General features: G+C 36.3%; 1 protein-coding gene and 1 pseudogene across 12 annotated transcripts in view; one reads left to right on the top strand and one right to left on the bottom strand.

The window, feature by feature from the left end:
• RAPGEF2 (Rap guanine nucleotide exchange factor 2) overlaps positions 1 to 23,118 on the top strand; it is a 249,448-nt gene that overhangs the window by 103,999 nt on the left and 122,331 nt on the right. For 6 of the 11 annotated variants that reach the window (XM_032248533.1, XM_032248534.1, XM_032248532.1 and 3 more), the window contains exon 4: positions 1,292 to 1,375. In XM_032248533.1, the coding sequence (XP_032104424.1) occupies positions 1,292 to 1,375 (84 nt within the window). The other 5 variants (XM_032248540.1, XM_032248543.1, XM_032248538.1 and 2 more) reach the window with 5 other exon arrangements.
• Positions 3,419 to 4,525, bottom strand: LOC116530466 (annotated as a pseudogene). Its single transcript, XR_004260014.1, has one exon. The product of XR_004260014.1 is annotated as a transcription initiation factor TFIID subunit 9-like (transcript).

Below are 23,118 nucleotides of genomic sequence, written 5' to 3'. Positions count from 1 at the left end.
TATGAAGTGATTTTTACAAAACAGAAATAGAAATGACTTATGAACATAAAAAAGATGGTCTTATAAGAAAAACAAATGAAAAAAAATTAAGTTAAGATATTATTTTCACCAAGCAGATTGGCAAAAAAATCCAGAAGCACTTCAGTTACCCTGACCTTGTGAGGCAGTGGCAGCCCCACGGCCTTTGCATGCACACTCCTGATCCTTGGCTTTTGCCTGGAATGCTGATCCCTTCAGGATCCCCGTGGCTAATTCATCTCCTTTGTTCAAATGGCTTCTCAATGAGACTTGAATATGATCTCCATGAGGGCAGGGATCTTTCTGTTGTTGTTCCCTGACATATTCTAAACATCCAGAAAAGCCTTCCACATAAAATTTTTCAGTATTTTTTAAAATTATAACAAACTATAGTAGTAAGGCTGTGGGGAAGTAGGCTAGCGTATAAATAGCTAACTACCTGTGGAAGACATTTTGACAGTAACAAGATTACTATGTATGTGCTCCTAGACCCTACAGTTGCCCTCTTTGGACTTTATCTTCCAGCTACTACTGTATGTACAAAATACTATTCAGTTTTTTATTTGTGTTTATATAATTGCCCAATAGTTGAAAACAGTGGGAAATGACTGTCAGTAGGGGGTTGCTTAAGTCAAATATGGCACATTCATACAATGGAAAGGAATGCTCTACAGCAGTAAGAAAGAATGCTCAAGAAAGCCATCTTCTGAAGAAAAGATCTCTAAGAGTTATTACAAAGTAAAGAATTGTGTAGAGCGTGCTCCTAAAAGAGAGCATGCTCTACACAATTCTTTCCTTTGTGGTAAGATAAGGGATAAGAATATATGTTCATTATTGTGTTCATATGCATAAAGAAGTTCTAAAAGAATACTGAAGAAATAGTGGAGAAATATGAGAGCTTACTAGACAGGGAAAATGATTAGGAATAGTAAGTTTCACTGATAGCTCTTGGTATTTTTTCATTTTATGAAGTAAGTGAAAGTATTTCATGTTGAAAAAAGGTAAAAAAAAACTTACAATGATAGGTACTACAGGTCTAAGGAACATTTAAAACATTTAAAAATACTGATAAATATCTTTTGCATATTTCAGAGATAGGAAATAATTTGTAAAAATGATTCTAGTAGTTGAATAATGGTATTTTTATGAATATGTTTTATGCTGTTGTTCTTTATGATTTTAAAATGCAGGTGCTGCACTTTGTGCTATATGTTTTATTTTTTGTTGTTGTTGTTATAGGTAACAATCTGATTCAATTACCTTTTCTTTTCAGTCCTGATGATATTGGGACCTGCTGGTATATCCTCCTTTCTGGTTCCGTGTTCATCAAGGAATCCATGTTTCTTCCAAGAAGCAGGTATCGTAGAGACATTTTGTAATAGATTATCCATGAGACTTAAAATTCTTTTGCAGAATTGATTCTTTTCTAAAATTTATTTCTCTTCCTATCTACTCTTCTGTGGATACAAAGCAAGACAGTACTTTGGGGTGTTGATGCATGAATCTTTATGAAATAACTTTTTATTATATACACTGTTTTAATCTATTTAACCAAGGGCAAGAACAGAAAACATGCTGATGACATGTGCATTTGTCACATGATCATGTCAGCTGTGGTGAGGGCACATTTGCTCCTAGGGAATAAAATCGGCTCAAGATAGTTTAGATAAAGGGGGACTAACTTGAGTACAGTAGGCAGTCTCATAAACATTTGAAGAGAGGCAAAGAAAGTTCCTTAAGACCGCATGGGACTACAAATGGAAAGCCAGGGACTTTCACTGACTTTTTTTGCTTCTCAAGACTATATGGCCTTTCATTTTTGCATTTGTCTGTGGATTGGCTTCCTGCTTTGTACAGCTGTTAATTTCTTCCTCCCTGTGTCTTTGGCTTGTATGTGCTGAAGACTCAGTTATGGCCTATGTCCCTAATGTTTACATTGTTTGACTGCAGTGCTGGTATTGTCTTTAGATTCTTCAGGATACAATCTGACTGGCCTGGGTTGGGGCAGATGTATTCCTTTGTTCCAACCAGTTGTGACCAGAAAGGGTTAGGGCTCATCTGTTACATACATAATTGCGTAGGTTCAGGTTCCCCAGAGATATCAGCCACTGAGTTTCAGTAGTTAGGTTTCTATGTACTTTTCGCAAGTAAATATTTTCACTAAAGGTTTTAAAATTTTAAGTATTTTTATTTTAAATTACTAAAAAAATATTTGAATTGACTAAGTTTATTAAAGTATAGGGATTGTCACTTTCTGCTACTTAGCGCTTCTATAAAAATATTCAGATGTCCTGTTGATAAATATTCTGAATGAGTCAGGGTCATATTAAAAATCTATTTTTAAGATGTGAACAAATTTTTATAAAAGGTCAGAGTCTGAAACAAGGAGAGGTAATTTTACACTGTAGAGAAAGATCAACCTGGGTGTGGTAGCCGACATGAATAGAGTGGGCATTTGGTGGCCAGAATGCTGGTGAAGAAGTGCCGGAGGCACGTTGCATCCAATTAAAAATAATCTCGGGTGCGATTCTCATGCCTCTTTGCCCTTCTACTTCTTTGAGGTTAAATTGGCAAACATGTTCTCATTGGAAAATGGTCCCACGAGGGAGGGAAGCTCTATTGCCTGTTCCTGTAGTAGCAATGGCCTTAGAAATGAGGCTAGCATTGCTGGTGGTGATAGTAGTAATAGAGATAGTGATAATTGTAGTGGTAAAAATAATAGTAATAAAAGAATGATGACAAAATAACTAAGCTTTTACAGTATTTCCCACTTACCAGGTACCATTTTAAATGCTTTGTCTATATTAAATAATTTAATTTCATAACTCCTTTGAAGTAGGTACAGATATTACCTGTATTTTATGAGTGAGGAAACTCTGGTAATACAGGATGGAGGGTGGTTGTACCTCCTGGAAATCTGCCTAGAAAGCCTGGAGTGACCCTGTGAGCCAGCTTCAATAATTCTAGGAATTCTGTTTCCTGCCGGAATGTCTCCATTGGAATTGTAATACTCTTCCACTGCTTCAGACTCAGGAGCTACTTTTTGGTCCCTTTTTGGAGGTTCTGTCTGAATCTATTTCAGAACTTAAAAGAAGGTGCTGGCAAACAGTATTTAAACATTGGCATATTTTAAAAATTACATATAATTTAGTATAAAAAGGAATAATTACTACATACATTTTCAAAAATAGAAGGAAAAATATCAGCTAAAATCCTCTCATCCAAGATAATCATTCTTTAATAGTATTTTGTCTCTAGACTTATTTGCATGTATTTGAGATCATGCTTTAAATACAATTTAATGTCTTGCTTATTCTGTTTAAAGAATATATGTGTTGCCTTGTAATATTAAAAACTTCATAAAAAGGTTTACTCTTTATAACTTTTTTTTTTCCAAATTAATGAATGACAACTTTATTTTTCTTAGACTTTTAAGGCTGATGAAAAACCTTAATTTCAATTGAAAAGTATGGTAATTGTATTTACTCATTAAATATTATTGAAGTTTTCTAAAACACAACTTGAAAACATCCAGCATGCATGTTTAATATCAGTACAATGCATTCAAGACCAACTATACACGTTACATGAACCAAGGCTGGATTACAAATTATCATTGTCATCATCTTCATGTTTTCTTTTTAATACATTTGATGATTCATTGGCAGTATTTTCTGATGACACCATTTTTGGACCCAAGTAATGATGGATTAATCAGAACATTCTGAACTGCTGAATGTTGCAGGAATTGAAGCTTTTACAGATGGAGACTGTGAAATGTAGGCATCTATACTGTAAACCTTTGCCCCCGTGAGGGACATGGGAGTCCCTGCTTTAGTTGAAACAGACATGGTCTGTGGGGTTGGTGTGCCTAGTGTGGGAGTACTTGGTCTGCTAGTAACCGAACCAACACCTAACCGTGGGACTGTTACTCTTCCTGCAGAAGTTGATGCCTTTTTTTGTAAAGATTTCAGCCTATAGTTTGGAGCTGTTAATACCTATCAGGTGTCAATCTAGGACCTGAATATGGCTTGATTAATGGCAAAGGAGTTTGATTTCTTTGCCTTGCGATATCTAATAAGGAATCTCTTGAGGGAGGAGTGGTAAAAGACTGGTCAGTTCAGCACTAGATTGCCAATCGCACATCATCTGCATCAACAGTAGCTTTCTTAGCATGGCTTGAGAAATTTTTGCATCATCTAGAATTGTGGTCACATATCAGAAGGCAAACTCCAACAACTGATTTATAACTGCTGGCTCATGTTCTGTAATCCCCCCCATCCTTCAGGATTTGTGCCATCATCTATGTATCTTTCGGTATGCTCTTGGGAGAAGCCATCTTGCCAGACTCCATGATATCCGATAATCAGACTTCTCGAGCCAAGTCACTCACGTTAACGTATTTCAGTCCCGATTTTGAAGCAAGTTCTTTGCCTAGTGTGGTTTTTCCAACCCCTGGGGTACCTAGCTTTCCCTGATACGTTTCCATTGCAAGATTGGTGGGTGACATAACTTGGATCGGTGCTTCCTCTTTATAACTTTTAATGCCTATTTAACATTCAGTTACGTGAATGTCCACAATGTAGTTAATAATTTTAAAGGATACATTTTTGATACTTTTTATTACAAATCTAGCAAATGCAATTTGAAATTTACATCTTAAAAAGATCACTGATTGTGACTGCATTATCATCTTAATACAGAGTCTGTTGTACAAACTAACTCCATAAGGCTGAAGCCCTAGAACAGTGAAGAAGCCAGTAATGGTCATCTTTGACTAACAGCCATTATCAGCTAGTTAAGTAACAGCTTGTTCTAACTTCTGGAAAGGGAACTTAATGTTCAGAAAACTCCGAGAAAAAAGAGGACTTGCAGTTCAGACGTATTTCTTGAGAACATTGGACTCTATGTCTGAGTATTTTAAAAGATGACGTAAGTTATTTTTTTTCTGGCTGCATGTCAAGTGCTTGCCAGTTAGTACTTTAATAGGGTGAAAAAGGGAATGGCGGTTCAGACTGAATGACAAGCTAGTGCTAGTACTATATATAGGTTATTCCTTCATGTTGCACCTGCTGACATTTGCACCGTCCAAGTTGTTTGTTTCCTTTGGGGATGTTGCCTTAGGAATAGCACTGAGATTGTTTTAATGAGAAAGATGTTAGTGGTATTATGCTAAAGATTGGCATTAGTGATTCAGTATCCGTTTCTCTTCCTCAGTAGAAAATGTGGAGGTTCCATATGGGTTAGATATTACTGACAGTCCAGTTTCATAAAACAACTAGTTCACAGATGATTCTTCACCCCATGTTTTTTATCATGTAAGCTTGGAAATTGGTTATTAATGTATAATAATTCAACTGAGCATTCTCTTGAAAGTGCCAGCTTGTTTTGCTGGGTAATTCACCTTGAAAGTACCAAAGTATCTTGAACAACATTTTTTATATTTTTAACTAATTCTTCTGAAATTGTTTCGACACATGATTTCATCCAGTGAAAAGGATGATATATACGGTAGAAAACCTGTCATTTGGCTTCCAGATTTAATTAGCCTTATTGAAATCCTCAGTTGACATTTAAGTCAGCATTTCATGTTTTTTCTAATTTTTTTCTTTCGTTTTTGTTACCATTCTAGATAGATGAGAGTTATTTGGGTATGTACCTTTACTTGGTCGTTCAAACATGAGTATTGTTCCTTGGTAAGATTTGTAAGCCTGTGAATTCCTGTGTGACTGTCAGTGATAGCTTGCTCACTCTTCTTCCCCACTTCAAGCAGTTTCAGTGATTATGAATGTTGTTTTTGTGAGTTTTATTTTTAATCTATTAGAAATTTGTCAAGGTTTGAAACATTAATATTTACATAGTGCCTGTAAGGCCATGTATTTTATGTTGTTACATATATTGTTGCCTTAAGATAGAGCTAAACTCTTATTTGAATTACAATTTGTATGTATTGAAGCAAGGTACAATTTATAGTTATTGTTTTCTTAAAAGTCTTACTTAAAATGAATTCAGTTTCTTAGTATCAACAGAAGATTGCTAGCAAAGGTAATTTAAAAATGGAGTGTGTGGGATCAGAGAGAATATTTGGCATAGGTGAATATAGAAACAGTGCAAACTGTGATGTGTTTTTTCAAGCCTATGAAGTGGTTGTGGCCACTGTGTTGTAAGGTTGTGTGCTATATAACTTTACGAGGTGCTGCTTATGCTCTTGGTTATTGTAGGATGATTATTAAAATAATTGACGGGCAGAGGGTAGTAAGAAAAGGCATCATTTGCAATAGCTGTGGAGCTGGAAAGCAATAGATGAAAATTATCTAAAGGTGCAGATTTAGAAATGGTTTTCTAATGTACCTTTGTTGTTTTATGCTGTTCTACATAATGGAAAGGAAAACATTGACAATCTTCATTGCCCCTAAGTGCCCTAAATCGGTACATTTAAAAAATTATAATAGAAATTGTGGAATTTAAAATTTTGTCTAAAATTACCCCATTCTGTGAATGATGAAGCCTACATTTTCTAATATAGTCACAGTATAATAATGAACCAATGTATTATTTTTTGACTGCTGACTTCTGGAAGACTAGGAATTTATTAAACATAGTTTCAGACTGTATTTCTAAATGCGTATCTAGCTCTTTAAATTATTTGTTAGAGAAGGAGGTAGTTTACCTAGGTTTTATGTTAACTCATAGAGTCTTTTTCTACTAATTTATCAGTGATTTAAAAATCTATTTGAAAAAATAAAAGAGTATGCAATGTATATTTTGTGGGGAGAGGTTGCGGAATCTTGCTCTGTTGTCCAGGCTGAAGTGAAGTGGCATGATCTCAGCTCATTGCAACCTCTGCCTTCCATGTTCAAGCAATTCTCATGCCTCAGCCTCCCGAGTAGTTGGTATTACAGGTGCCTACCACCACATTCTGCAAAGTTTTGTATTTTTAGTGGAGATGAAGTTTCACCTTGTTGGCCGGGCTGGTCTCAAACTCCTGACCTCAAGTAATCCTCCCACCTTGGCCTTCCAAAATACTGGGATCACAGGTGTGAGCCATCGCCAGCTTTTTGTTGTTGTTTGGTTGGTTATTAAAGAGACAGGGTCTCAGTCTGTCATCTAGGCTTGAGTGCAATGGTGCAGTCTTAGCTCACTGTGGCCTCAAGCCCAGAGCCTCCTGGACTTAAGCCATCCTCACTCTTCAGCCTCCCAAGTGACTGGGACTGCAGGCACATGCAAGCATGCCCTCCTGATTTGGAAAAAAAAAAAATTTGGGGGGGAAAGATGGGGTCTTGCTATGTTGCTCAGGCTAGTCTTAAACTCCTGACCTCAAGCAGTCCTCACACCTTGACCTCTCAAAGTTCTGGGATTATAGGCGTGAGCCACTGCATCTGGCCTATGCTAGATATTTAAGACATGAACCATTATTGTTATACTGAGACTCTTCTTTGAATTTATGTTAGTCACAGTCTTAAAAATCACTGCTATTGAAATGCTTAACTTGATTTTCTTAATAAAATCAGTTTTATCATAGAAGTCCCAAAGGAAGGACCTTTTAATAGAAATAATCGTGTGTACCGTATTTAATCATAAACAGCATCGTTATTGCTCTGATGGTTTAAAACTTTCTACATCTTTTATGTAGGGCATTTGCAGAGGGATCTCTTCATTTTTTTTTTTTGTTTAATGTGGTGGCCAGGCAGGGACTGTAAGGTTGAAGGGAAATTAAGCCCAGGGTAGCCATTAGTCTTGGAATTTTCAAGATGCCAATAGGAGGATGATAATTAAGACTGGAAATCAGAGAGATTAGGACAAAGACTATAAGGAGAGTGGAGGCTTCTGATGCATAAACTTTAGGGTCTGATTATTTGGGCATACAAGTGTGTTAAGATATTGTATCTACAACTGAAAATGTACTGGCAGTGGGAACTGCTGTACAGTGAAGTGCCATTAAAATTGAGGTTTGCTTCATGGGCCCTTTCCATGCATATTTATGGCTTATTTTGCTTATTTTATAGGTTTCAGTGTTTTTTCAAACATTAATTGAAAATTGCATTGACCACACTCCTACTGTGTGGTCTCTACGATAAGTCCTAGAGTATTCAAAATAGGCAAGGTAATCTACCTCTGCTGTCATGTAACTTAGTATCTGCCTGGGGGCGATGAGACCGTTGCATATGAAATATAAAAAAATTCCCTGGGTGTCACTGAACAGGTAAGTAGTACAGTGTAAATTGACATGGCGAAGACTATACAGAATGCAAAATCATTTCAAAGACGGGTATTTTATTGAATGTGGAAGGTGATCAAGAGTGGTTCTTAAGGGGATACTTCTTGAGTTGGGTTTATAATTTAGATTGTTGGAAAGTAGTCAGAGAGAAAATGCGGACATGATAAAGAACACGAGTGATGGCACAGAGATAGGATTGAGTGAGGATAATACAAACATAACCAACAGCTTGAGTGAGGGCAAAAGAATGAGATCAGTTTATCTAGAATGCAAGTGTAGTTTAGGGAAGAAAATAGTTACGGAAGCATTGGTAATGGTGGCATTAGTGGGAGCTTTACCTTACAAAGCTGTATAACTTGGTTGGAAAGCCCGGGACTGTTGGTAAGTTAGGTCTCTAGTAACATTGGCAGAAGGTTGAAAGAAATGTGCATATCATGTATTTGAACCATGTTGACTGTGTCCCTTTACAATTAGTGCTTCTTCTTCATTGATACCAACTATGTCCATAATTTAAAAATTAAAATTGTGCTGTGGTACTTTTAATAATCACATTTTAAATTAGAGCTGGCAGCTCTAATGAGAATAAGTAGAGAAACAAGACATTTAACTAATCAGTTTGGAGAGGCTGAAATACTATTCTCATTATGATTCACATGACAAACAATGAGCTACTTGAGTTTAAAAATCACAGACTTACTTTCTGCTTGCTGGTGCTACATGATAAGTGACTGCTCTGAGAGCTTGCAAGTTTTTTAGTAATGAAAGAGGGTACAACAATGGAAAAGTGGTTCTATATGTGGCAGAGACTAACGACAGATTTATTTACTTATTTTCAAGTGGGATTATTTTAGCTTTGGGGGGTGCATGTACAGGTTTATTACCAGGGTATATTGCGTGATGCTAAAGCTTGGGTTTGATTGAACCCATCACCCAGATAGTGAGCTACAATAGGTAGCTTTTCAATTCTTGCCCCCTTCCTTTCTCCTCACTCTTGTAGTCCTCAGGGTTTGTTGTTGCCATGTTTATGTCCATGAGTACCTAATGTTTAGCTCCCACTTACAAGTGAGAACATTTGATACTTGGTTTTCTGTTTCTGTATTGCCCCCTTCAGCCCCATCTTGCTGCAGAGGACATGATTCCATTCTTTTTTATGGCTGTGTAGTATTCATGGTGTATATGTACCACATTTTCTTTATCCGGTCCGCCACTGATGGGCCCCTAGGTTGATTCCATGTCTTTGCTATTGTGAATAGTGCTGAGGTGAATGTGCAAGTGCAGGTTTCTTTTTGGTGGAATGATTTCTTTTCCTTTTGTTGTATATCTAGTAATGGGATGGCTGGGTCAAACGGTAGTTCTATTTTTATTTCTTTGCAAAATCTCCAACCTGTTCTTCACAGTATCTGAACTAATTTACATTCCCACCAATAGTGTATGAGCATTTGCTTTTCTCCACAGCCTGACCAGCATCTGTTGTTTTTTGATGTTTTAATAATAGCCATTCTGACTGGTGTGAGATGGTCTCTCATTGTGGCTTTGATTTGCATTTCTCTCATAATTATTGATGTTGAGCATTTGTTTCATGTGTTTGTTGGCCACTTGCATGTGAAGACAAATTTAAGTGTTTCTTATTTCATACAAAGAGCTACATAGGATTAGAAAATCATATTCTTGAAAGAGTACACATTTATTATAAGTCATGCGATGACTTACTGGAGATGCCTTAAGGATGCATTTTAAAAATAACTCACTAGTGAATTATGTTACAGAAAGGGAACTTTATTGGACATTAAACGTATCCAAAAGGCATATAGATAAATGAGGGGTAGAGTTCTGGAAGTTGTGCATTCACGTAAGATTTACTTTCAGGTATTGGCAAAAGTCACAGCTGGAGTACAGATTAGGCATGGTAGGACCATGGTGATTGGAGAAGGAATGGAGGGGAAAAAGGAAAAACTACAGATCATGAAAACTGTCCTCATTGAGCTTTACAAGTAACATATCCTTTCCTCCTACCGTGGGACGATATCACTAACTTATAATTGGATTAAATGAGGCATTACATAAGACTTTTAGACATTTTCTTTATAGAGAACATTATTAGAAGTTGTTGGCTGGACGCAGTGGCTCACGCCTATAATCTCAGTACTTTGGGAGGCTGAGGCAGGCGGATCACCTGAGGTCAGGAGTTCGAGAACAGCCTGGCCAACATGGCGAAACCCCATCTCTACTAAACATACAAAGAAGTTAGCCAGGTGTGGTGGCACAAGCCTGTAGTCCCAGCTACTCTGGAAGCTGAGGCACGAGACTCAGTTGAACCTGGGTAGCAGAGCTTGCAGTGAGCTGAGATCGTGCCACTGCATTCCAACCTGGGCGACAGACTGAGACTCCGTCTCAATTAAAAAAAAAAAAAAAAAAAAAAAAAAGAAGTTATTTTCTTTCATGGAAAACCATAAGACTTTATTTAACTCATGTTTGGAAAGTTAGATGATGGGAGAATTAGTAAGGGCTTCTAAGTGTGTAAGAACTGCTTATCTCAGGCTTTGCCTTATACTACACATTATCACGTTATTTTTGCAGAAGCAGGTGATTGGGCCCTGTAGTTGGTCAGTTAATGAAAGTACTAGGTTAGGGAGAGAGCCATCTGTTTTAACCTTAAAATGTTCAGTTTGATCTATGTATATAAATATATGTATAACTGAATCTACAGTTGAGTTAAAATATAAACATGTGCATAAATAGATACTTGTGTGTGTGTGTGTGTGTCAGTTCATCCTCCAGGACTTGACTCTGCTCCCCTAAGTGTTCTGCACTTATTTACCCTGCACCTAATCAGCAGCAGGTGTCAAAAACTGACATACCTGTATTAGTTTTACAAAGCATTCTTCTTCATAAGTAATTGTTAAGTAGATAGTTTATCAAGGATGAGCGGTATATGTTTTGTTCTTTTTAAGATACTAACATGTAAAACCTAATCACTACAAGGGATAGTGTCCCAGCAACTTCATCTTTGAAGAATTGTTTACCAAAAGAATTCTGAAAAGTTGTGAGTAAAAATGACCAGAACTGATTTCCAAAATCAAACATTATTCCAGCTTATTAGAGATTCCTCGCCTTGGTGCTTTATCAGTACTAATGAGCTTTTTTATCCTGACTTCTGTCCTAAACTGCTCACCTGCAATTCTCGATAATGCTTGTACTTCTGTCTTATTCATCCTACTAACATTATCGATTGCTTCTTATGTGCTTGCTTAGAATGTGGTGCTGAACCAAAGAGAGATCCTCCTCGTGTGTGATCAAAGCTAAGAGATAAAAAGTGTTTTGAGAAGGAAGAAGGGTCACTTTGTCCAGTGCTACAGGGACATTCAATAATGAGAGACATAACCTTTGGATTTAGCAATGTGGGAGTCCTGTGTGACCTAACAGAACTATTGTCAGTGGAGTGGTGGAGCTGGTTGAGAAGACAATGGGGAGAGCAGAATTGGTGAAACAGAAGACTTCACCATATCAAGAAATTTTGTTGTGAAGAAGAGCAGGAAAATGGGGTGGTGGCTAGAGTTGTAAAGTCAAGAGGGGTTTGTTTTCTTTAAGAGATGCTAACATGTGTTTGTGTGTTGATTGGAATGATCCAGTTGAGAGAGGTACAAAGATGATATAGGAAAGAGGGGAGGTACTTGCAGAAGTGGATGAAATTCCCATGGTGGGGTGGGATGGGGTGAGGGAGGCGTTAGCTTTTGAGAGAGCAAAAGCACTTCATGGTCTTTTATAAACTTAGGATAAGGGATGTAGGTCAGTTGATAGATCGGGAATTCTGTGATTTCCTGCTGCCAAACATAAATCCAGATTCCTTGGTGAGATGCTTACAGCTTGCATTGCTTCCAACACACTCTACAGTTACTGATCTCTGTGGTCTGGACATGCTTTTGCCTAGGCTGTTCTCTCTGTCTGGGATATCCACCACATTGTTGTCACCTTCCTCCTACCCTGTGAATTTCTTTGGGAAGTCTACGCTTGTATCCTGTTAGGATTAATCATTGCCACATCCATACTAAGCTGTGAGATTTTCAAAGGCATGGGCTCTATTATTTATCTTTGCATTGCCAGTGCCTAGGACATAGCAGGCATTTAATAAATGTTGGCTGAATTCTGTTGTGTCAGGATTATATTTTTAACTTGCCCTTTAAAAAAATCACTTTAAAAAGTTTGACAATATTATGATAATGTATTCCCTTTTAGAAATAACTTTTCAATAGCCAACAATTTATTTAATGTCAGGTTGATATAGAGGAGAAGAACCAGGGAAAAGAATCAGGTTGCAAGGTGATGCAAGGAGGACTCTGGGGAAAGCGTATGAGAAACTGATACTGTTTGACCCTTGCAGGGGTGTAGAAGAGGAAAAAGCCAAATGGTGTTTTCTGGATATTGTTTTTTTTTACTGTATTAGTTGCAATTAGTTTTGGTTACAAAAACCAGTTGCAACAACACAGTAGGACCCAGTTTTTCTCTCATGGAAAAGGACCCTGGGAGTGGATGGTCTTGGATGGTTTGGTGGTGGCTCTAAGTGTGAAAGGTTGCAGGCTTCCATCCTTCTCTACTTGTGCCAGCATGTGGCTTGCATTTTCAAGATCCGTGCATAGCACAAATGGCTGCTGAACCCCAGCTATCATGTATGCATTGAAAGCTAGAAGCAGAAGGAGAGGCAACAGAGCAGAAAAGTTACCTTTTCCATCCAAGACAGATTCCTTGAAGCATCATTTCTATTTATATCCCATTGTCTAGAATGTTGTCATGTGGCACCTTCAGGCCAGGCAGGATCCTGGGACATGTAGTCTTTTATTCTGCAACATGATACGCCCTGCTAAAAATAATAATACAAAAATATCCTTCTAAGGAGAAAGAGGAAAATGGATATTGGAGCAGGGAACCAGCAGTCTCTTAAACCTGCTCTTCAGTTTTCCCCGTCACTCTTGGAGTGCATTAATTACCTGTGCTCACATTCTATATCGGCTTAGCCATACTTCTTTAGCTCTTACATCATCTGTAATTCCTATTTGTCCTACTGAAAGTTGACTCAAGTCCTTATATTCCCATGACACATAAAAGGCAAAAGCATATATTAAAGATTTTAAGGAAATGGTGGGAGAGAATTCCAAATAAGGGAAAGAAAAGTATGAAACAAATATCAACTTGGTTCAACTAGAGTGGATGATATTGAAGGAAAACTTTAGTGACACTGCTTTAAATGTAAAATAAGGTAGGTCTCTAAATTACAGTAGTAAACTGAAATATGTAAATAGTCATAGTTATATATATTAAAATGTTTTCCCTTTGGGTATTAGTCATACTTTCTGCTTCAGAATGAAATATCTTTATCCTGGAACACTAACATGACTTTTAGCATCATTTAGAACCCTCTTTCCTCTTGTAAATCATACTCCGATGTGATACATGATGCATAGAGCAAAACTGTTCTCTAGAGAGAAAGGGTTCAATTGCTGGATCAAGTTGGGAATTTGGTTGCTATAACTACAACGTCACAGATGTGCTGTACATATAAATGCAGGCTTATGTGGCCTTTGGAATACTGGCATTGGTAGAGTCTTAACACAGTAAGTAGCCTTAAAGAGAAGGACTCTGATATTTTTTGTGTGTATAGTTGATGGAGTTCCACAGGTCACCTGATGCTTAAAGTCTTCAGTTAGGACATTGTTTACGATCCTTGGTATAAATGAGCGTATGATAGTTCATCCTAGAAGTCCTGTTTGCAGTGATGTTTGTATTTCTCTTGAAAAAATAAATAATATTTCATAAAGATTTTAGAGTCTGATGTTTGTGTCAGTGAAATACAGTATTGTTTTTTTTCTGGAAAATATTTCAGTTGGTTACCCACTGCTAAGTGCTAAGGCTCTCATAACCCTTGTTTGTGCCCCAGTTGTTTTTGGAGAAGGGATAGAGGGATGTGTGAGCTAACCGTTTCACTTGTATGAATTCACGATATATCTTAAATTGTATAGCAACTAAATTTGTTTTTGTTTAAGAAAGCGTACTTTCTGTATTAGGTTCACTCACAAAATAGCAGGAGTAAGAATATGGTTAAAAGAAGAATTGATATATGAAGCAAATTATTCTGGGAAATTGGAATGTCATTATTAAGATAAAAAATATCCAATTAATCATAGTTCAGGGATGCTCATTATGAGTTGAATTACATATATATTTTGAAGACAACAAAATCCCATTTTGAAATGTTAAAGGTGACTTTATTCTGTATTATGTGCCCAACTTAATTTTTTCCATGTATTATAAATTGTTTGACAGTACTAACTGAAATAATAAAGTGAAGGAATAGTTTAGCTATCTGTATTATTGCTTTTTAAATGTAAGAATTTAAATGTCATGTGGTTTTCAAAACTATCTGTGATTATGATTTATTGCCAATTAGTATTTTGAATTGTGAGTTCAAAATATTTAAAATATTATCTTAGATGTTTCTTTTACCACACATTTATGGCTTTATAGGGTTTACATATTTTGGCTATTTAATAGAAAACAGAATTTCTGGTATTGAGTATTCATGTATTAAGAGAGCTACACAAACATTAAATCATTGTTTTCGTAGTTACACTTTTAACTTTTTTTGAGTCAGGTGTTTGAAGATAATTTCACCTTATCTTTTCTCGATAGCTTACCTTTTCATGTTTTATAACTAGACATTGCTTAGGATGTAAGTGTAATTTCCTTAAGATAAGTTTGGTATTTCTTAATTAAACATTTTCAGAAAGTTTTAAAAATTAGGGCAATGGGGCCGGACGCAGTGGCTCATGCCTGTAATCCCAGAACTTCAGGAGGCCAAGGCAAGCGGATCACAGGGTCAAGGGATTGAGACCATCCTTGCCAACAGGATGAAACGCCATCTCTACTAAAAATACAAAAAATTAGCCAGGCATGGTGGTGCATGCCTGCAGTCCTAGCTACTTGGGAGGCTGAGGCAGGAGAACTGCCTGAAACTAGAAAATGGAAGTTGCAGTGAGCCCGGATCACGCCACTGCACTCTAGCCTGGTAATAGAGCAAGACTTCATCTCAAAAAAAAAAAAAAAAAATTAGGGCAATAGTTAAAATTTGTCAAACATGTTCCTGTTTATTACTATTATTATTTTATATTTCATTAAGATGAATTTAGAAAACAGCCATTAGGTACTCAAGCTGAGTTTAGTTTTACACATAGAAAAACCTCAAGTTAAGAAATTCCATTTCATTAGGGTAAATCAGATGTATTCCAGGAGGGACATGTATATATTCTAGCGTGTATGTATCAGCGACCTGTATGAGTGTTTCCTTCTTTTCTTGCCATGATGGTTTATATAGTCCAAGATAATAATTAATTACTATTCAGAATCGTGAGACCATTTCCGTTTACCTCATTTCATCTGATCCTGAATTTTAACTTACACAATTTGGGAAACACAAACTAAAGAGTTGTGTTTGAATAAGGTATTCCAGGTTTTATAGCCATTATCTCACTTAAGTGAACTTAAAAAGTTTATTTTATTTATTTATTTTTGAGACAGAGTCTCACTCTGCCACCCAGGCTGGAGTGCAGTGGCGTGATCTTGGGTCACTGCAACCTCTGCCTCCCAGGCTCAAGTGATTCTTGTGGCTCAGCCTCCCGAGTAGCTGGAATTACAGTCATGTGCCACCACTCCTGGCTAATTTTTGTGTTTTTTTGTAAAGATGGGGTTTCGCCATGTTAGCCAGGCTGGTCTTGAAGTCCTGGCCTGAAGTGGTCCTCTTGCCTTGGCCTCCCAAAGTGCTAGGATTACAGGCATGAGCCACCACATCCAGCCCCATTTAAGTGAACTTCTAAAGTCCTTTGTGTATAGGGAATTTTGTGTTTGAAAGCATCATTGTGGCTGAAACAGATTTTTTTCATTGATTATCTATGTTGGTACATAAAGTAATTTTAGTCTTTCAAATATAGTAGAAGAGAGCTGCTTGATTACCACTGAAGCCCAAGAAGCATGAATTTTAATTTTTCTGAGAATATGCTTGTGGGACAGTGTATAGAAAAGACTTTAGAGTCCTTGTGTTTAGCATTAAACATGGTTAGAAGATGATATGGGGTGAGATTATCAAAGTAATTGCCCAAGGTAGAGGTTTTCAAACCAGGCAGTTATTAGATTTGCCTAGCTTAGGAGGGGCAAAGTAGTACGTCCCATGCCCTAGAGATATTGGTTTGCCACATCTGGTTTGGACCTTAGACTCTCTTGTTTTAAAAGCGCACCAGCAGGTGGTTGATCAGATTCGAATAGAGAGGCTGTAGATGAATGACTTTAAAATCAATATTGTGTAACTGTTTTGAAGGTAGATCAATAGAAGGAGACAATCCCTGGAAGATTTGGTAAAGTTGAAACCAGAGACAGAAACCTTATCTTTATGGTCTCTGTGTGCCAAAGCAAAGGGCCTGACTGGTGTTTCCATGGAAAAAGAAGCTGATGGAGAGTAATTTAAAAGGGCTAATTGATGGTATTTAGGGACTGAAGTTTATAGACAAGGGAAGAAAAAGAAGTAAAAGATGGCTTCAGTGCTTTGAATTTGGATGTCTATAGAGTGATTACTTTGGCAGCTATAACCAAATCTGGAGGGAATGGGGTAGGTGGATATCAGAGTTGAAATGAAGGTACTTGATTTTAAGCATGTTTAATTAATGCATTAACAAATAGGTGGGAGCTACAGGGGATATAAAGAGATAACCTGGGTCACCTGAGAAAGGTTGGAGATACAAGGTAGGGTAGGTGGAGAGTTGGGTAAATACAATACTGAAGGAAAAGAGGAGTACTCATAGCTATGTGAGAAAGTAACAAACAGGGACAGAATTTTAAAACTGTAAAATTTTGCTGTTCTGCTCATCCCAGTGCAGAAATGTCTCATGGTCTATTTTAGTAAGCCATGTAGTATGTTGTCAATCCTTATATAAAGTGTCAATCCTTATATAAAGTGGATGCCAGACTTATAAATATTACTGAATTTTGTAAATGAGGCAGTATTAATCTTTCACAAAACATTAATTTGAAAATGATTGAGTTGCTTTCATTTTTTGGCTTCTATGAATATTCGCAAATGTCTGTTTGGGTGGGTGTATGCTTTCCTTAACTTCTTGGAGAGGTACCTAGGGGTGAAATTGATGGATAACATGGTAAATGTATGTTTAATTGTATAAGGAACTCCCACACTGTTTTCCACAGTGCCTATCACATTTTGCATTCACACTAGCAGTTTATGAGATTTCTGTTTGCCTCACATCCTCACCAACACTTGGTATTGTCAGTCCTTTTCATCTTAGCTGTTCTAGTAGATATGTTCTAGTAGATATGTGACAGTATTATTACTGTGGTTTTTATTGTGTATTTCTCTGAAGATTAATGTTAATAATTTTTTCATGTGTTTGTTGGCCATTTATATATCTTTGCAAAATGGTCAGTTTATCTGTTTTGCCTGTTTAAAAAAATGGGATTGTTTGTCTTATTTTTGAGTTGTAAGCATTCTTTATGTGTTTTGAAGACAATTATTTTGTTTTGTTGACTATATTTTGCAAAAATTTCCTTCTAATCTATAATGTGCCTTAAAAAAAAAAAAGATATATTTTTAAAAGCTAAGGCTTTTAATCTTGATGAAGTCCATGTTGTCAACCTTTTTTTTTTTTTTTAATACTTTGTACTTTTCATGTCCTCATTAACAAATATTTTCTTCACCTGATGTCATAAAGGTTTTCTCATGTTTTTCTTCTAGAAATGTAATAGTTTTACTTCTTCCCTTTAGGTCTGAGATCTATTTTGATTTAATTTTTGTGTATGGTATGAGGTAAGGGTTGAGGTTTACATTTCTTCATACATTCAGTTGTTCTAGAAGAGTTTATTGAAAAGAATATTTTTAATCCATCTAATTCCTTGGCACGTTTGTTTAAAATCAGTTATTTAATTGTAAAAATAAAAATATTTAACTATAAAATATTTGTTTAGATCTATTTCTGGAATCTCTCTTCTGTTCCATTGCTTCACATGTCAGTTCTTCCATCAATACCACACTGTCTTCATTTGTGTAATTTGGTAGTCACTTTTGAAATCACCTAGCATAATCCCTGACTTTGTTATGTTTTTATTCTGTTCTTGCCTTTTTATATAAATTTTAAAACCAGCTTGTCAGTGCTAAATAATGTTAGGATTTGGTTGGAATTGCACTGAGTCTATAGATCAACTTGGGAAATATTACTATCTTAACAATAATATTGAGCTTTCCAAACTGTTAACTCTCTCTTCATTTAAGTTTTCTAGAATTTCCCTTTACAAGGTAAGTGCCCTTTGGTAGTTTTTAGCATGCAAATCATACACATTCTTCATTATATTTATTCCTAAGTGTTTTATATTTTGTTGATAAGCAATAGGTTTTACCATTTCAATCTATAAGGGAAGCTTTGAAACAGAGGTTAAGCAGTATTTCCAGTGTTAGTTATTGGTAGAATTAGAATAGTGTTTTACTTACAAAACAAGTGTGGGCTCATGAGAAAATCCACTTAATTCAGATGAATTAAATCAATTCCATTTTATTACTTGATGTCTTTGTAAAAAGATTATATATGTGTATGAGTTTATGCTTTCCCTTTCTTGGACATGTGTTCTTTTAACTTCTAAGAACTAGGAATACAGTATTATTCAAGTGACCTGAATTTTTGTTGAGGTTCAGTCTTACAAAGATATACCATTTCAACTATCTTACAGTATGTGCCAAATTTTGGGGAGCTTGCTGGCTAGGTTTTGATGCCATTAACATAGGACTTTAAAGAATATCAGATGTTTGGTTGTTATTCTTGAGATCTTGTTTGATTCTTGAGATCTGTTCAGGTTCTTACTGGCTTAGGGCCAATCTGAATCTTTCATTATATTCATCTGCCATCTCATTAATATGTTATATATATATCTGTTTGATTATTTCTTAATAATGTAATTGTTGATTTCACTTCTGAAATGAACTTTATAAAAAGAGAATTTGAAGATAAGGTATTAGAGCTGAGCTTCCTTGTCTATACAACTCGTACACGGCCGGCTTTGCACAACGAAATGGTGAATGTTTAACAGAAGTATTTTGGATGGGCATATGTCTACATGCTGAAAGGAAAAGCTGTTATGGACCATAACTTTTATACAAGCTGATCAGCTGCCATCTGTGTACAAAGCACTGTGATCAGCAGAGACCTGTTTGTGCCACTGTGTAGACTGATAGCAGCAGATTAATTTAGCTGAGCTGTTCTCTAGCAGTTTGGTCACGAGGACATAGACACTACCAAAGTGTAGTCATCACACCACTCATCTTTGCTGATTTAGATTGTGGCAAGAGAGAAAAACTGCTTGCTCTCTTCACCCCAATACAGCTGAGGTAAGAGCCACCTTTTTTTCTCTGGAAGGGAAAAATGAGAGCAAAAGCAGCCTCTTTTTAACTTTTCCCATACTGTTTTGATTTAAATTTATTCTAGTATTTTCCATAATAATCCCTCAGGCCAGGTATACAGTTCAGCATCATCTGCTCATCTTTGGCAGAGAGCAACTAGTTTGTAGTACAGCTTGGGTAAATTTTAATAACAAAATTGTGTTGCTATAACAAAGCATTTGACCTTGAAGACTCAGAGGAGAGCAGACATTGCAGATTTCCCTACTTGCCCTTGACTTACAAGAGAGTAGATAATGAATTAATAGAAATTGATAAAGAGTGTCTGTCAGGCAGCCGCTGAGGTCATGAGGTTGGTATGCGGAAAGAGTGCCCATGCAACATGCGAAACACATAGCTGCAGCCAGGAGAGGTGGGTGGGTCATCGAAGCAGGAAATTAGCCATCAGATGGAATGTTGGCCTCTGTACAAGCTATGCCATGCGCGTGGACTCACTGGGAGAAAACACACAGGGAAATGGGGAGTGCTCAGTGCTGCAGAGAAAAGAGCTCCTATAGAAGGTGACAGCACTATTGCTGTTAGTGGTGCTTCAAAGATAACGAAGACAGTGCAGGTTAGATTTTTTTTTAAAAAAGGAATTAAAATGTTAGTAGCTTAAATATCTAATGTTTAGTACTTCTGTAGTAAAATAGACAACAAACTACTGAGGAATGAACAGGGGGAACGGTACAGCTATAAGGCCTTCATATTGTATAATAATTTTTATCTTGTACTCTATTTTTATAAGTAGAGTGTAAATGTTAAGATTCACTCTGCAGAGGAGCAAACTTCTGTTAATTTGTATGGGGTGATGGTTGTTAGAATGTTTCTAAGTGAGCCTTGAAAGAAATTTAGAGATGCATAGTGTGTGTTCAGTTTTCCCAATACTTCTGAAATATAAGCTGGTTAAAGTCCATGCTTTAGAAGCAGTTTGCAATTTACATACATACATGTAATCTATATATGTACTTGGTTTTGTGTGAGATTTGTAAAATAGCCGTTACTTTTTTTGGGTCTAAGCTAATGAGTATATGGGATCAACTTATTAAGAAAAGATTATATGTATTTTATGGAAAGTCTTTCCACCCACTTTCCTTTTATACTGATATTAATATTTATTTTTATATATTTTGCCAATTTTGGAGAATGGAATTGATGGCATCAGCAGTTACTTTTTAACTTTTCCTCCCTAATTTAATTGCTACTCTGCTCTCTGAAGATAATGTTATGTGATTGTTTTTTTGTAAGTCCTAAGCAAATGAATTGGCTTTGGTTTAGGAACATGAGTCCAGTCTTCGATTTTTTAAGGAAGAAAATAAAATTTAGTAACTGCGTATCATTTTCTGGAAACGGGTGTGAAAAATTGATATATTGGAGTATTATGTTTTTAATCGTTTTGTAAATTAGAATTGCCCACCAGTATATCTCTTTGACTCCTGTGTATTCCCTCACTCGATGTAGGCTGACTTGAATAAGTTTACATTCCAATACTGAGAATTGCATTCCACTGGGCAGTTCTGACGTACAAGAAGAATGTGGAGGCCCATACAAAGGGCAAGCTTAGGGACACTGATAGAAGAGGCTTCTGTGCTCTGTGACTGCCTTTCGTGGAAAGCTCACACTGGCAGAAAGTGCTCTTGACCCAACTTGGGAGAGGAAAATGTGGTCACAGAAACTTCAGACAATTTGGCCTTACAACACCTGCAACACCCTGTCTGGTGTTTCATTGCCTATGGGTATTTACAAAAACTAGGTAAGACTGTATTTTCTCAAACTTCATGTTGTGTGGAAGTCTTGAGTTCAGTTTTCTCTATTTTATATTATATGGGAGACTACTTAGTAACTTTTTGTCTTCATATTTTTGGTATTATAAAGTCATACCATTTGCATCTGAAGAAATATTTAACTTAGTTTCAATTTTGCCAGCAATTTTAATTCTTAATTTTTAAATTGTTCCGTATAAAAACTTTAGCAGAAAATTTAATGGGAATGAAAGCCTGGATTGGTATACTGTTTTTAGAGCAGTCATTCCTTAGTCATACTGAGGGAGTACTAGCATTTAGGAATAATCTGTTTCATATGCTGCAGGTGGTCTTTTCAATAATCATTTGCCTGTGGGCTTAATTTTTCTTTTTTTAATGGCAGGCATCTCACAGATTGACCAGAAGTGAACATGTATCACTTTTAGTTGTCATCTTGTGGTTGTTTAATACAAGATTATAAGGACATGCTGAAATTACATTGAGATTGAATAGTCAAAAGGCAAGGTGTACGGTATATTTATGCAGAACAATTTAGAAGGGTTTAAAATAGACCATAATGATCATATTTTCATTCTGTGTAGAAGAAGATTATCAGCATTCTTAAAACACATATACCATACTTCTCCCTTCCACCACCCCCTTTTCCTACTTTATGGCCTCTAACTAGACACCTTATGTCAAATGCTGGTGTCTAGCTAGAAAGAGCTAACATGTTTTTAAAATATTCAGGCTAACTCTCATTGATAAGTGTTAACCTACATCTTTCTTGTTTTTGAAAGACAGCAATTTGTGTGTGTGTGTGTGTGTGTGTAATAGCATGTCTTACATACAAATACACGTATACACACAAAGAGTGAAAGTACTGAAAGACCAGAAATAACTTTTGAAAGATATTTTAATTCATAGTAGAAAAAATAAGCTGTGTATCTTTAAAAATTAAGGAGTCTGAAATTTTTAGATATCTTGTTTATCTTGGTATGTGGTATTATGAGTTCCATTTCATAGAAGCAGATGGCCTACTAGTTGAAATTCTGGCAGTAGCTCCCTGAAGAGATTTGATCTTTATAGATTTGACATTCAGATCTTTGCCAGGGTAACCCTAAAGCTCTTTATGGTCATTTGTAATTTTGCTGAATTTGAATTGCCTTCTGAATTACAGTGCTGATTTGTGTTTTTCACTCAATTAGCCAGTGAGTGAGCCTGGCCATTGAGAATTCACCTCTCAATGAAACTCACTTCTTGACTTGTCATTGGGTTATAGCTGTTTGTGTACTTGTCATTCATGGAATATAAATTACTTAAAAAGAGGTACTATATTTAGGGAGTTTTTTGTAAACCCTGTATTGATTACCAAGTTTATATTGGTAATATTGATTCTATTATACGTCCATTGAACATTCGGAAGAGGAATACAAAGCACAATAATATATATATGTGAGAAATAATATTAGGTAGTCATGCACTGTATAATGATGTTTTGATCAATAATGGACTGCACATACAATGGTCATCCCAGAAGATTATAATATGATATTTTTACTGTACCTTTCCTATGGTTAGATGTTTGGATACACAAATACCATTGTGTTATAGTTGCCTACAATATTCAGTACAGTAACATTCTGTATGGGCTTGCAGCCTAGGAG

This window comes from Sapajus apella, unplaced genomic scaffold (genome assembly GCF_009761245.1).
Source record: "Sapajus apella isolate SASKATOON/1434 unplaced genomic scaffold, GSC_monkey_1.0 scaffold67, whole genome shotgun sequence".
Lineage (NCBI taxonomy): Eukaryota > Metazoa > Chordata > Mammalia > Primates > Cebidae > Sapajus > Sapajus apella.
The sequence above is the reverse complement of the archived record's forward strand: the minus strand, read 5'-3'. Positions and strand labels throughout refer to the sequence as shown.